The sequence below is a fragment of the Thalassophryne amazonica genome, chromosome 1 (genome assembly GCF_902500255.1).
Source record: "Thalassophryne amazonica chromosome 1, fThaAma1.1, whole genome shotgun sequence".
NCBI classification, from domain to species: Eukaryota; Metazoa; Chordata; class Actinopteri; order Batrachoidiformes; family Batrachoididae; genus Thalassophryne; species Thalassophryne amazonica.
Window position 1 is genome coordinate 174,515,776 of NC_047103.1, and position 14,318 is coordinate 174,530,093.

The 14,318-nt window shown below is 42.9% G+C and overlaps 1 protein-coding gene across 3 annotated transcripts in view; it reads left to right on the forward strand.

Annotated features, from left to right (window-relative positions):
* Positions 1 to 14,318, forward strand: part of fmnl2b (formin-like 2b) — a 360,828-nt gene that overhangs the window by 318,721 nt on the left and 27,789 nt on the right. For all 3 annotated transcript variants that reach the window (XM_034179825.1, XM_034179807.1, XM_034179816.1), the window contains one exon: positions 2,529 to 2,636. In XM_034179825.1, the coding sequence (XP_034035716.1) occupies positions 2,529 to 2,636 (108 nt within the window). The remainder of the gene's footprint in view (positions 1 to 2,528; positions 2,637 to 14,318) is intronic.

The following is a 14,318-nucleotide window of genomic DNA, read 5'->3' on the forward strand; positions in this document are numbered from 1 at the left end:
CCGCCAACTGAGCTGACACTGCCCTTCCAATCAAATTAATCATGTGGGGAAGCCTGGATGGGCCAATTAATGCCGCCTCCACCTTCTTAATTTTCCGGTAAACCAGTGCTGTGGCCGCTCCACACAGCAGAAACCCGGTCACCACAGCTCCAAATAAGTAAACATCTTCAACGTCCTCCACAGACAACGTGTACAGGCACATGACTTGCCACCTCCACCAGCTGTCCATCACGTAACCCGCCACATGTGTCCCGGCAGGACAGGTTGGGTCCTCCACTCCCGAGTGCCTTGTGGAAAAAACAGTATCAATTGCGTTCAGAGACCACTTGATCAGATCCATTTTGCCATTTTCCAGAGGAGCAGGGCTGGCAGCCTCACAGACAAAACACGCTACAGTAGCAGGAAAGTTGGGGAGGGAGGAGGAGAGAAAAATGCGACCGTCCCGACCGAGAGCAAGAAGGCAATATATATATATATATATATATATATATATATACGAGGTCTATTAGAAAAGTATCCGACCTTGTTGTTTTTTTCAAAAACCATATGGATTTGAATCACGTGTGATTGCGTCAGACAAGCTTGAACCCTCGTGCGCATGCGTGAGTTTTTCCACGCCTGTTGGTTGCGTCATTCGCCTGTGAGCAGGCTTTGAGTGAGGAGTGGTCAACCCCCTCGGCGGATTTTCATTGCCAGGAAATGGCGGAATGATTTGGGCTTTTTTTCCATCAGAATTTTTTCAGAAACTGTTAGAGACTGGCAGCTGGAAACCATTAGAAAAATTTATCTGGTTTTCGGTGAAAATGTTACGGGCTTGGTAGAGAATAAGGAGTGTTACTGTCACTTTAAGGACGGCCCCCAGTGGCTGTGGGGCGCGCCGCGCTCCGAAGCCGCCATTGACAGGCTGAGCGACCATTTCATTTCTAAATGGATGGCTGTCTGGATCCGTGACCATCGTGTGCCATTTCTCTGGTTATCACAAGAGCTGGACATCAACCATTTTCTGGCAGATTTCACTTTTAACAAAAGATTTTGTCATGGAAAGCCGAGCGGAGGCTTCGCGCATCACGATGGATTCGCTACTGGAGCAAGACAAAACCACCTCCGTTTTGGTCTCACAGGACGGCTTTGAGATGGCATTCAGACAGCTGTCGGTGGTTTTTCCATCGAGTGATTATCCGAGAAATTGTGGATGTGCCTGGACATGCCAGAACATGTCCCGTGAGGTTTCATCACGGCGTTGCTGTGCGCTATGCGGCACTGCTGCGACATCAGCCGAAAAAGTGCTGATGTCCACGTCTTTTCACAATTCCTGTGCTAGTCAGACGACGTCCCGGATAAAACACAGCATCCAGTTTGGAAATGAACGGCACATTCCACTGTTACAGGAGTTTTTGTCATGGAAGGAGAAGCGGAGGCTTCGCGCGTCGCGGCGGTGCCGCATGGCGCACAGCAACGCCGTGTGCGGCATCGTGTGGGTGAGTGGTTTTCTGATGTCAATGTTGTGGATCGAGTGGCCCATGGTGGCGGTGGGGTTATGGTATGGGCAGGTGTCTGTTATGGACGAAGAACACAGGTGCATTTTATTGATGGCATTTTGAATGCACAAAGATACCGTGACGAGATCCTGAGGCCCATTGTTGTGCCATACATCCAAGAACATCACCTCATGTTGCAGCAGGATAATGCACGGCCCCATGTTGCAAGGATCTGTACACAATTCTTGGAAGCTGAAAATGTCCCAGTTCTTGCATGGCCGGCATACTCACCGGACATGTCACCCATTGAGCATGTTTGGGATGCTCTGGACTGGCGTATACGACAGCGTGTACCAGTTCCTGCCAATATCCAGCAACTTCGCACAGCCATTGAAGAGGAGTGGACCAACATTCCACAGGCCACAATTGACAACCTGATCAACTATATGCGAAGGAGATGTGTTGCACTGCATGAGGCAAATGGTGATCACACCAGATACTGACTGGTATCCCCCCCCCAATAAAACAAAACTGCACCTTTCAGAGTGGCCTTTTATTGTGGGCAGTCTAAGGCACACCTGTGCACTAATCATGGTGTCTAATCAGCATCTTGATATGGCACACCTGTGAGGTGGGATGGATTATCTCAGCAAAGGAGAAGTGCTCACTATCACAGATTTAGAATGGTTTGTGAACAATATTTGAGGGAAATGGTGATATTGTGTATGTGGAAAACGTTTTACATCTTTGAGTTCATCTCATACAAAATGGGAGCAAAACCACAAGTGTTGCGTTTTTATTTTTGTTGAGTGTATATATATGCATGTATGTGTGTGTGTATATAGACACACATATTCTATTTCTACCTAATTTTCTTATGTCTTGTATTGTTACAAGTATTATTATTATTACTGCTTATCCTTGCACACGCTGTTTTGATGAACATTTTTCTCTACTTGCACCCACTTTGTGTGTTTTTTTAAGAGCTGACATAATGTGAATTTCTCCTCTGTGAGATCAATAAAGTTTATCTTTATCTTTATCTTTCAGCTGGTGGAGGAAGAGAATGAGCAGAGGAGGCGTCAGGAGCAAATGTTGCTGGAGAAACTAGAGCAGGAGGAGCAGCAAGAGGAACAGCAGGAGGAGGGGGAGACCAGGGTGAGAGCTTCACTTCACCCTTCACCAATTTGTGACATTCATGAGACTCAAGTGAATGATGATAAAAGGTGATAGCACGTCATATCACAGCAATGCTCTGGCATGCCGTGCACAGCAGGTACATTTTAATTGAAAAAACACACGTTTTAACTTGCACATGACGTATGCTGGCCCGTTCGGATTGTAATAAAGTGCACCCTAGCCAGCTGCTACTATGTAGTAAGTAAAGTGTGATGATGCTACCTGACCTGAGTACCACATGAACTGTGAAAATAAGGGTATCACAACCCGTTGGTTGTGATCTAATATATAAGACTGACCGTGTGTGTGTGTGTGTGTGTGTGTGTGTGTGTGTGTGTGTGTGTGTGTGTGTGTGTGTGTGTGTGTGTGTGTGTGTGTGTGTGTGTGTGTGTGTGTGTGTGTGTTCGTGCACATACGCTTTCAACCTAAGTGCCCCAGTGACCTCCCCCTGACCTGCCGCAGTCACCATACCAAGCTTGGTGTTGATTGCTTAATTACTGTGGGTGTGCACACCAAACACACAAAGTCAGCTTTATATATTTGATTTAAGCCAAATGTTTACATACACCCTGACTATAAATATTTAAATTCTGCTTTCTTTACTGCGCATTTTCCATTTTATTAAAAATAAGAAATTGTGCATTATGATATTTATTACTGATATTTTTCTACCTGAGGGCTATTTTTACATTTGTCTGGAGTTCAGTGTTTTACTCGAGGCACCCTGTGGGGGGTGCTCCGGGAGTACAGGGTCCGGGGTCCTTTGCTAAGGGCTATCCGGTCCCTGTACGACCACAGCAGGAGCTTGGTTCGCATTGCCGGTAGTAAGTCAAACCTGTTTTCAGTGCACGCTGGCCTCCGCCAGGGCTGCCCTTTGTCACCGGTTCTGTTCATTATTTTTATGGACAGAATTTTTACATAATTATTGTATGGCCTTGCCTTACAATATAAAGCGCCTTGGGGCAACTGTTTGTTGTGATTTGGCGCTATATAAAAAAATTGATTGATTGATTGAATTTCTAGGCGCAGCCAGGGTGTAGAGGGGGTCTGGTTTTGGAACCACAGAATCTCGTCTCTGCTGTTTGCGGACGATGTGGTTCTGTTGGCTTCGTCAAATCAGGACCTTCAGCGTGCACTGGGGCAGGTTGCAGCCGAGTGTGAGGTGTCCGGGATGAAAATCAGCACCTCCAAATCCGAGGCCATGGTTCTCATGGTTCTTGACCGGAAAAAGGTGCTTTGCCCTCTTCAGGTCGGTGGAGTGTCCTTGCCTCAAGTGGAGGAGTTTAAGTATCTCGGGGTCTTGTTCACGAGTGAGGGACGGATGGAGCGTGAAATCGATAGACGGATCGGTGCAGCGTCTGCAGTGATGCGGTCGCTGTATCGGACCGTCGTGGTGAAGAGAGAGCTCAGTAGGGGGGGCAAAGCTCTCGATTTACCGATCGATCTACGTTCCGATCCTCACCTATGGTCATGAGATTTGGCTCATGACCGAAAGAACAAGATCGCGGGTACAAGCGGCCGAGATGAGTTTCCTCCGCAGGGTGGCTGGGCGCTCCCTTAGAGATAGGGTGAGGAGCTCGGTCACTTGGGAGGAGCTCGGAGTCGAGCCGCTGCTTCTCCACGTCGAAAGGAGTCAGTTGAGGTGGCTCGGGCATCTTTTCCGGATTACATCTCTCGGCTGGCTTGGGAACGCCTTGGGGTTCCCCCGGAGGAGCTGGGGGAGGTGTGTGTGGATCGGGAGGTCTGGGCAGCTTTGCTTGAGCTGCTGCCCTCGCGACCCGACTCCAGATAAAGTGGAAGAAAATGGATGGATGGATGGACATATATACACACACATACTAGCTGAGATACCCGGAGTCTGCACCTCCAAAATTTATTGGAGTCTTCAATGACCTAATGTGTGTGTGTGTGTGTGTGTGTGTGTGTGTGTGTGTGTGTGTGTGTGTGTGTGTGTGTGTGTGTGTGTGTGTGTGTGTGTGTGTGTGTTCACGCACATGCTCTTTCAATTTAAGGGCCCCAAAGACGTCCCCCTTGGTGCCCCCAGTCACCATACCAAGTTTGGTGTCGAATGCTTAATTACTGTGGCAGTTCACCCTGAAAACAAATCGTGCCGCATACATAGATTCCCTTTTATTTTATATCTATATATCAGATGCATTGATATATATATATATATATACTCAACAAAAATATAAACGCAACACTTTTGGTTTTGCTCCCATTTTGTATGAGATTAACTCAACGATCTAAAACTTTTTCCACATACACAATATCACCATTTCCCTCAAATACTGTGCACAAACCAGTCTAAATCTGTGATAGTGAGCACTTCTCCTTTGTTGAGATAATCCATCCCACCTCACAGGTGTGCCATATCAAGATGCTGATTAGACACCATGATTAGTGCACAGGTGTGCCTTAGACTGTCCACAATAAAAGGCCACTCTGAAAGGTGCAGTTTTGTTTTATTGGGGGGGGATACCAGTCAGTATCTGGTGTGACCACCATTTGCCTCATGCAGTGCAACACATCTCCTTCGCATCATCCGTGAAGAGAACACCTCTCCAACGTGCCAAACACCAGCGAATGTGAGCATTTGCCCACTCAAATCGGTTACGACGACAAACTGGAGTCAGGTCGAGACCCCGATGAGGACGACGAGCATGCAGATGAGCTTCCCTGAGACAGTTTATGACAGTTTGTGCAGAAATTCTTTGGTTATGCAAACCGATTGTTCCAGCAGCTGTCCGAGTGGCTGGTCTCAGATGATCTTGGAGGTGAACATGCTGGATGTGGAGGTCCTGGGCTGGTGTGGTTACACGTGGTCTGCGGTTGTGAGGCTGGTTGGATGTACTGCCAAATTCTCTGAAACGCCTTTGGAGACGGCTTATGGTAGAGAAATGAACATTCAATACACGAGCAACAGTTCTGGTTGACATTCCTGCTATCAGCATGCCAATTGCACGCTCCCTCAAATCTTGCGACATCTGTGGCATTGTGCTGTGTGATAAAACTGCACATTTCAGAGTGGCCTTTTATTGTGGGCAGTCTAAGGCACACCTGTGCACTAATCATGGTGTCTAATCAGCATCTTGATATGGCACACCTGTGAGGTGGGATGGATTATCTCAACAAAGGAGAAGTGCTCACTATCACAGATTTAGACTGGTTTGTGAAAAATATTTGAGAGAAATGGTGATATTGTATATGTGGAAAAAGTTTTAGATCTTTGAGTTCATCTCATACAAAATGGGAGCAAAACCAAAAGTGTTGCGTTTATATATATATATATATATATATATATATATATATATATATATATATATATATATATATATATATATATATATATATATAATGCTTAATTCATTATGCAACAATATGCAAAGATATTCCTTGCAGAAATCTGAAAATAGTTCTATTGCATTCTGTGATGATGAAAACATACATGTAGACACTTACTGTCATTAGAGCTAACAAATGAAGCAAAAGTGCTTGAATTAATAAACAAAATTAATCAAAGCCAGAGTAAGGATCTTTTTCACATGAATACAGCCTTCCTGAAACAAAATAAGCTCTGACACACTTGATAAATCTGTCCATCCAAAGTGGACAATTTCCCACACTTTGGAAAAAGGCAAGAGTCATACCAACCTTAAAGTCGGGGTCGCCAGACCAGACGTGTATTGAAAAAAAACAGTGTCTTGTCAGTTTACAGAGTTTATAGAATCAAATAATATTTTACATCCATTGCAATTTGGCTTCCGCTCTCTGTACTCCACAGAAACGGCAAATTGTTTCTTTGTGGAAAAACTGAAACATGCAATAATAGATTGTGGTGAAGTGATTGGTGCTGTTTTTTGGACCTTAAAAAAGCATTTGATACATTAAACCATAATATTCTGCTTCAAAAACTGGCCAATCTCAACAAAAACTCTACAATGGTTCAAATCATATTTAGAAGAGAGAGGGCAATGCGTAGTGATCAATAATGAGACATCTACCATTCTGGAAACAAATACAGTAGTGCCCCAAGGCTCCATTCTGGGGCCTTTGCTCTTCACACTCTACATTAGTGATCTACCTGATTCATGTCCAACAGCAGGTTTTCAAATGTATGCTGACAATGCAGTGATTTATGTGAGAGGGAAAACAGTACAGGCTGTTTCCGAGGAATTGTCAAAACATCTGCAAAAGGTAGCTGTGTGGTTTCAGAATGCTCGTCTGTCTTTAAATGTAAAAAAGACAGTCTGTTTGCTTTGCCTCGAGAAACAACTCCATAACGGAACAACATCTTACAGGTCCCAGAGATTAAATATCTGGTTTTAGACTCTCAAGTTTGAGAGTCACATCCAAAAGTCTGCAGAGTTGTCAAAGCAAACCTTTTTACATTTAGAATGATCAGGGACCACCTGCCATTCTCTGCTGGGTGCACTTTTGTGCATTGCATGATTCTTTCCCACATAAGTTACTGCATCAGCTCATGGTCACAGGCCACACTCACTACAGTCAGGCCTTTGCAAATGATCTACAACAGAGCTGTGAAAATCTTGGATAAAAAGCCCATCAGATCACATCATTGTGTTAGTATTAAGAATGTAAAAATGTTAACTTTTGAAAATTTTATGAAATATGGTCAGTTAAAGTTATTGTTTAAATGTGTGCACCAACAGGCCCCAATGGTCCTCAGTAACTGTATAGTTCCTCTCAGGTCTGTGGGCTCTAGGACCAGAGGAGCTAAGAGCGGGAACTGTCAAATACCAAGACGGAAAACATCATTTGGTCAGTCTGCTTTCAGTGTGCAGGCTGCTAAAGCCTGGAACTCTCTGCCCACTGATCTGAGAGACGAACTGGGTCCTCTTTAAACATAAACTCCAGGACTTTTTAATCAGAGGTCGGGAGTGTGACCATTACTGACCGCTTATTAACTTTGTGTTGTAATGTCTTTTATTGTGTTTATGTTTTTTGTTTTGTTTTATGCAAGACCCATCTAGAGACGGACATTGCGAATTAGCGCTTGCTAAAATGTTGTAGTATATAACATGACTCATGGAACATACTTGTCCCTATTCAAATAAACCTAAAATAAATAAAGATTGGGTCCGATATCATACTTCGTTTGAGAGTTACAGACAAAATTGATCATTTTTATCATGGCTGCAGAAATTTGCATATTATGTCATTTCTCCAAAGGACAACTGAGGACAACCAAGCTAGAATTGTTCCTTGGGTTCAGAGGAACAAAATGATACCAAAAAAGTTGAAACTACCAGGCATTGCAAGGTTCATCCCATTGGCAACTCGACTAACGTGTTGTCGGGCTCAGAAGAATGGAAATCATTTGTGTTACTTTGTTGCTGTTTATAGGCCCCTGGCCCATACTCTGAATTCTTAGATGCATTTGGCGCATTCATCTCTAACTTGTCAACTAGAGCAGATAACATTTTGATTATTAGTGACTTTAACATTCATATAAATAAGCCTTCTGATCCCTTCTGCAAATCATTTATGGAAATTGTGGATGTATTAGGATTTCAGCAGTTCATTCAGGACTCGATGCACATTAGTGGAAATACCTTGGATTTGGTTCTCACACATGGTTTTGCTGTCACGAATGTCGACATCTTGCCTCTTGCATTGGTGGTCTCTGACCACTCACTTATTTGGTTTACATTTACGCAGCCATGTTTAGTGGAGCAACAACCTTGTCTATTACTACGGCAATGCATTAAGCTCTAACTATGACTGAACTCGAGGCTAGACTGCCTGATATTTTAGCTTCATTTTGGAGAATGCTCAATCAGTAGACAGTCTTGCGGATACTTTAAATTCAGTGCTCAAAACTATACTTGATCAGACTGCGTCACCTCTATTAAGGCCACACCTTCCCAAGGCACAGTCACCTTGGTTCAGTGGTTACTTGCGTGACCTCAGGCAGAAGGCTAGAGAGTTGGAACAGAAATGGCGTAGCTCCGAATTAGAGGTGTTCCACCTTGCGTGGCGTGATATTGTCTTAGATTATAAACATACACTACTGGCTACAAAGCGGGCCTATTATTCTGATTTGATTAATAAAAACAAGCATAACTCAAAGTTTTTGTTTGACACGGTAGCATTACTCCTTCATGGACAACCACCTGTTAGTCCTTCTCCCTTTTCAGCACAGGACTTCTTGGATTATTTCGAGAAGAAAATAGGAGACATTAGGTTAAACATGGCCCAGCCACTGCACCCTGCTATGGAGGTGGGTACTACCACTAAGGTGTTACCTCGATTTGCAGAATTTGATAGCATCTTGCTGGGCACGCTGACGAAGCTTGTGACGTCTACAAAGAGCACAACCTGCTTATCTGATCCCATACCAACAAAATTGTTTAAGGACCTGTGGCCCACTCTTGGGCCGACTGTGCTTATTAATCTCTCATTAACCTCTGGATCTGTTCCCAACTGTTTCAAATCTGCAGTGATTAAACCATTACTTAAGAAACCTAATCTTGACCCTAGTGTATTGAAAAATTATAGGCCGATATCAAATCTATCATTTTGCTCTAAAATTCTGGAAATAGTAGTTTCACTGCAGCTCATGGACTATCTTACTGAGAATAATCTCTTTGAGCCACTGCAGTCTGCTTTTAGAAAATATCATTCCACAGAGACGGCTCTCAGTAACGTGGTGAATGACCTTCTGTGAGCAATGGACTCGGACACTACAGTTTTGGTGTTGTGTTTGTACCGTGGATCATCATATTTTACTTGATAGACTGGAGAATCATTTTGGGATTACGTGAAGTGCCCTTGCGTGGTTGACGTCACACCTGTCCAGTTTTTGCTGTGTTTTGTACAATAACCCTACCTCTAACCTTAGTGACATGGAGTTTGGGGTTGTATAGGGGTCAGTCTTAGGGCTCTTCTCCCTTTATGTTGCACCCCTTGGGCATATACTGTGGCATTTTGGCATTACCTTTCACTGCTATGCTGATTATATTCATTTATACATGCTGATAACTGCTGGTAATCTCATTCACATAAAATCCTTAGAAGATTGTCTTGCATCAGTGAGAAGCTGGATGTCTAGAAACTTCCTACTTTTAAACTCTGATAAGACTGAAAAGATGGTTCTTGGTCCAGCGAGGCACTGGCATCAATTTGACCAGCTAGCGCTTAGCTTAGGTTTGTGTGTTATACATCATAAAGACAAAGTGAGGAACCTTGGGGTAATTTTTTGACCTCCACATTAGAAACATTACTAGGACTGCTTTCTTCCATCTGTGAAATATAGCGAAGATTCGTCCCATCCTGTCTATGGCTGATGCTGAGACTCTGATACATGCATTTATCTCTTCTAGATTGGACTATTGTAATGCTCAATTTTCTTGTTTACCGCAGTCCAGCATTAGGGGTCTTCAATTGGTTCAAAATGCTGTTGCCAGACTCTTGACACAAAGCAGAAACTTTGATCAATTCTGCCCATTTTGTCATCCCTTCACTGGCTTCCTGTCTCTGTGAGATCAGATTTTAAGGTTCTGCTAATAGTCTATGAAATTGTTCACAGACTGGCACCTCCCTACCTGGCTGACCTGGTTAAACCCTATGTATCGGCTCGGGCCCTGCATTCGCGGGGTGCAGGACTTCTCTGTGTTTCTAGGGTGAATAAAAAGTCTGTGGAAAAAAAAAATAGTCAGTGAAATTGCGACATGAAAAAGCCAATGTGGTGTCTGGAGAAACCAGGAGGGAGCCTCAGCCCCTATAAAAGGCTGGATCCGCCTCTGGAAGAGCAGTGTTGTTGACGGGATGAGTGAAGCAACAGGGTTTGAAAAGAGCCTGGCTTTTCTGTTAAACACAACAGCCAGGCTCTTTTCAAACAGAACAGTCATTTATAGCTACACAGCTGTGCCAAATTTAAGGGAAAAAAAATGCAAGCGTCATCACCACCAGCCACTGCAAAGCAACCAAATGCAGCACTCTTTGTGCTCTCAAATCCAAAACATGGTGCTGCATTTACACATCGCATCTCCGTGGAAATTTATAATAAAACAAATAAAACAAAACAGCCACACTGGCCAGTTTTGTCGGTACTCAAGTGTGTCTTAAATGTGTGTGTTCATTCCAGTGGGAGCCGATACCTGTATGTGTTGGCATGTGCACATTTGGAGTCCACAATGTAGATGGCTCCCTTTTCACCCTCCAGTCTCTGCTTCCTCAGTGGGGGCACAGATTCAACTTATTTATTTATTTTGTCTTTTAAACTTGTTTTATGTCAAACACAGCACTTGCTGCAGGGGTGAAAGGCGGCTGAAGAGGACGTCTCTTTCCGGCACGGCACACCGCTGCTTTCACCTCTGCAAACAGGCATTGCCCAATCAAATTTCTTCTACTTTTATATTGTACTGTAGTAACGAAGATGTTTAAGGGAAATGTACCGGAGTAAAAGTATACACTGAGGAAATGTAGTGAAGTGAAAGTCGCCAGGAATGTAAATAATTAAAGTACAGATACGTCAAAATTCTACTTAAGTACCAGTGTTGCCACAGTTACTTTGAAAAATCCAATTACTGATTACTCCTTGAAAAAGTAACTTAGTTACTTTACTGATTACTCAATTGTAAAAGTAACTAAGTTAGATTACTAGTTACTTTTTTAGTTACTTTTCCCAGCTGCCGACAACAACCCTCTGCCACCTCAACATGACAATGATACCTGTTTTGCCAAACTCACTTTATAGTCACCTTTTCTTGACTTCAATGAAAATAAATACTTGTTTTATAAAAAGTAAAATAAAGACCTCTTTCTTGACCTCATATTAACTGTTGACAGCACTGTAACAGTAAAACTTGCAATTTTGAACCTACATTGTTATAAATGTAACTATTAAATTCTAACATTTTTCTAACATTTAAATTCTCTCTAAACATTTTACTTGTCGAAATTATTATTATTTTAAGCAATATTAGTAGTTGTAGTAAAAAACGGCTTCAAAACTGGACCTTTAATCTAGGGGTGTTGTGGGGGGGGCACATCCCTCCCCCACGCCCCCATTCCATCTAGATTCGCCCCTGCTTTGGCGTTTGAGCACAAAGAATGGATAACATTTATTTATGCAGAAAACATGACCAGATTTACAGGTAAGAAAGTTTTATTGCGTTTTCACATCATGTGGTCCTCAGAAAGAGAGTTTAGGTGCATTTGAGTGGAAAATAGTGTTAGTTGTTGACGCGTCGCGGAGGATCAGCTGTTTTTAACGACCAGATACAGAGCGGCTCAGCTCAGAATTCTAAATAAAGGAGGAAAAAAAGTATAAAAATGTCTTTGTAAAGCTCAGTGCAGCTGTGCTGATCACCGCCCTTTAAGAGGTGAGGACGAGTCGAGCAGCTGCAAAAAACCGCGGATGAAAAGCTCACAGCTCGCTTCAAGTGGACGTTCAGTCGAACCCCGACCTCCTGCCCACAGACCAAGTTTAATGCTGCTATCGACCCACAATGAAAAACAATAGTAACGCACAGTGACATGGAGAAGTAACTTTAATCTGATTACTGATTTGGAAAGATTAACACGTTAGATTACTCGTTACTAAAAAAAGTGGTCAGATTAGAGTAACGCGTTACCGGCATCACTGTTAAGTACAGTAACAAAGTATTTCTACTTTGTTACATTACAACACCGGCAGAGTTATTTAAAAATAAGAGTTACAATTGGCAATTTTTCCGTGGATCACATATTTACATACAGTAGTGTTCAGAATAATAGTAGTGCTATGTGACTAAAAAGATTAATCCAGGTTTTGAGTATATTTCTTATTGTTACATGGGAAACAAGGTACCAGTAGATTCAGTAGATTCTCACAAATCCAACAAGACCAAGCATTCATGATATGCACACCCTTAAGGCTATGAAATTGGGCTATTAGTAAAAAAAAAAAAAGTAGAAAAGGGGGTGTTCACAATAATAGTAGCATCTGCTGTTGACGCTACAAACTCAAAACTATTATGTTCAAACTGCTTTTTTATCAATCCTGTGAATCACTAAACTAGTATTTAGTTGTATAACCACAGTTTTTCATGATTTCTACACATCTGCGAGGCATTAATTTTGTTGGTTTGGAACCAAGAGTTTGCTTGTTTACTAGTGTGTTTGGGGTCATTGTCTTGTTGAAACACCCATTTCAAGGGCATGTCCTCTTCAGCATAAGGCAACATGACCTCTTCAAGTATTTTGACATATCCAAACTGATCCATGATACCTGGTATGCGATATATAGGCCCAACACCATAGTAGGAGAAACATGCCCATATCATGATGCTTGCACCACCATGTTTCCCTGTCTTCACTGTGAACTGTGGCTTGAATTCAGAGTTTGGGGGTCGTCTCACAAACTGTCTGCGGCCCTTGGACCTAAAAAGAACAATTTTACTCTCATCAGTCCACAGAATATTCCCCCATTTCTCTTTAGGCCATTTGATGTGTTCTTTGGCAAATTGTAACCTCTTCTGCACGTCTTTTATTTAACAGAGGGACTTTGCGGGGGATTCTTGCAAATAAATTAGCTTCACACAGGTGTCTTCTAACTGTCACAGCACTTACAGGTAACTCCAGACTGTCTTTGATCATCCTGGAGCTGATCAATGGGTGAGCCTTTGCCATTCTGGTTATTCTTCTATCCATTTTGATGGTTGTTTTCCGTTTTCTTCCACGCGTCTCTGGTTTTTTGTCAATCAATCAATCAATCAATCAATTTTTTTATATAGCACCAAATCACAACAAACAGTTGCCCCAAGGCGCTTTATATTGTAAGGCAAGGCCATACAATAATTATGTAAAACCCCAACAGTCAAAACGACCCCCTGTGAGCAAGCACTTGGCTACAGTGGGAAGGAAAAAACTCCCTTTTAACAGGAAGAAACCTCCAGCAGAACCAGGCTCAGGGAGGGGCAGTCTTCTGCTGGGACTGGTTGGGGCTGAGGGAGAGAACCAGGAAAAAGACATGCTGTGGAGGGGAGCAGAGATCGATCACTAATGATTAAATGCAGAGTGGTGCATACAGAGCAAAAAGAGAAAGAAACAGTGCATCATGGGAACCCCCCAGCAGTCTACGTCTATAGCAGCATAACTAAGGGATGGTTCAGGGTCCACCTGATCCAGCCCTAACTATAAGCTTTAGCAAAAAGGAAAGTTTTAAGCCTAATCTTAAAAGTAGAGAGGGTGTCTGTCTCCCTGATCTGAATTGGGAGCTGGTTCCACAGGAGAGGAGCCTGAAAGCTGAAGGCTCTGCCTCCCATTCTACTCTTACAAACCCTAGGAACTACAAGTAAGCCTGCAGTCTGAGAGCGAAGCGCTCTATTGGGGTGATATGGTACTATGAGGTCCCTAAGATAAGAAGGGACCTGATTATTCAAAACCTTATAAGTAAGAAGAAGAATTTTAAATTATATTCTAGAATTAACAGGAAGCCAATGAAGAGAGGCCAATATGGGTGAGATATGCTCTCTCCTTCTAGTCCCCGTCAGTACTCTAGCTGCAGCATTTTGAATTAACTGAAGGCTTTTTAGGGAACTTTTAGGACAACCTGATAATAATGAATTACAATAGTCCAGCCTAGAGGAAATAAATGCATGAATTAGTTTTTCAGCATCACTCTGAGACAAGACCTTTCTGATTTTAGAGATA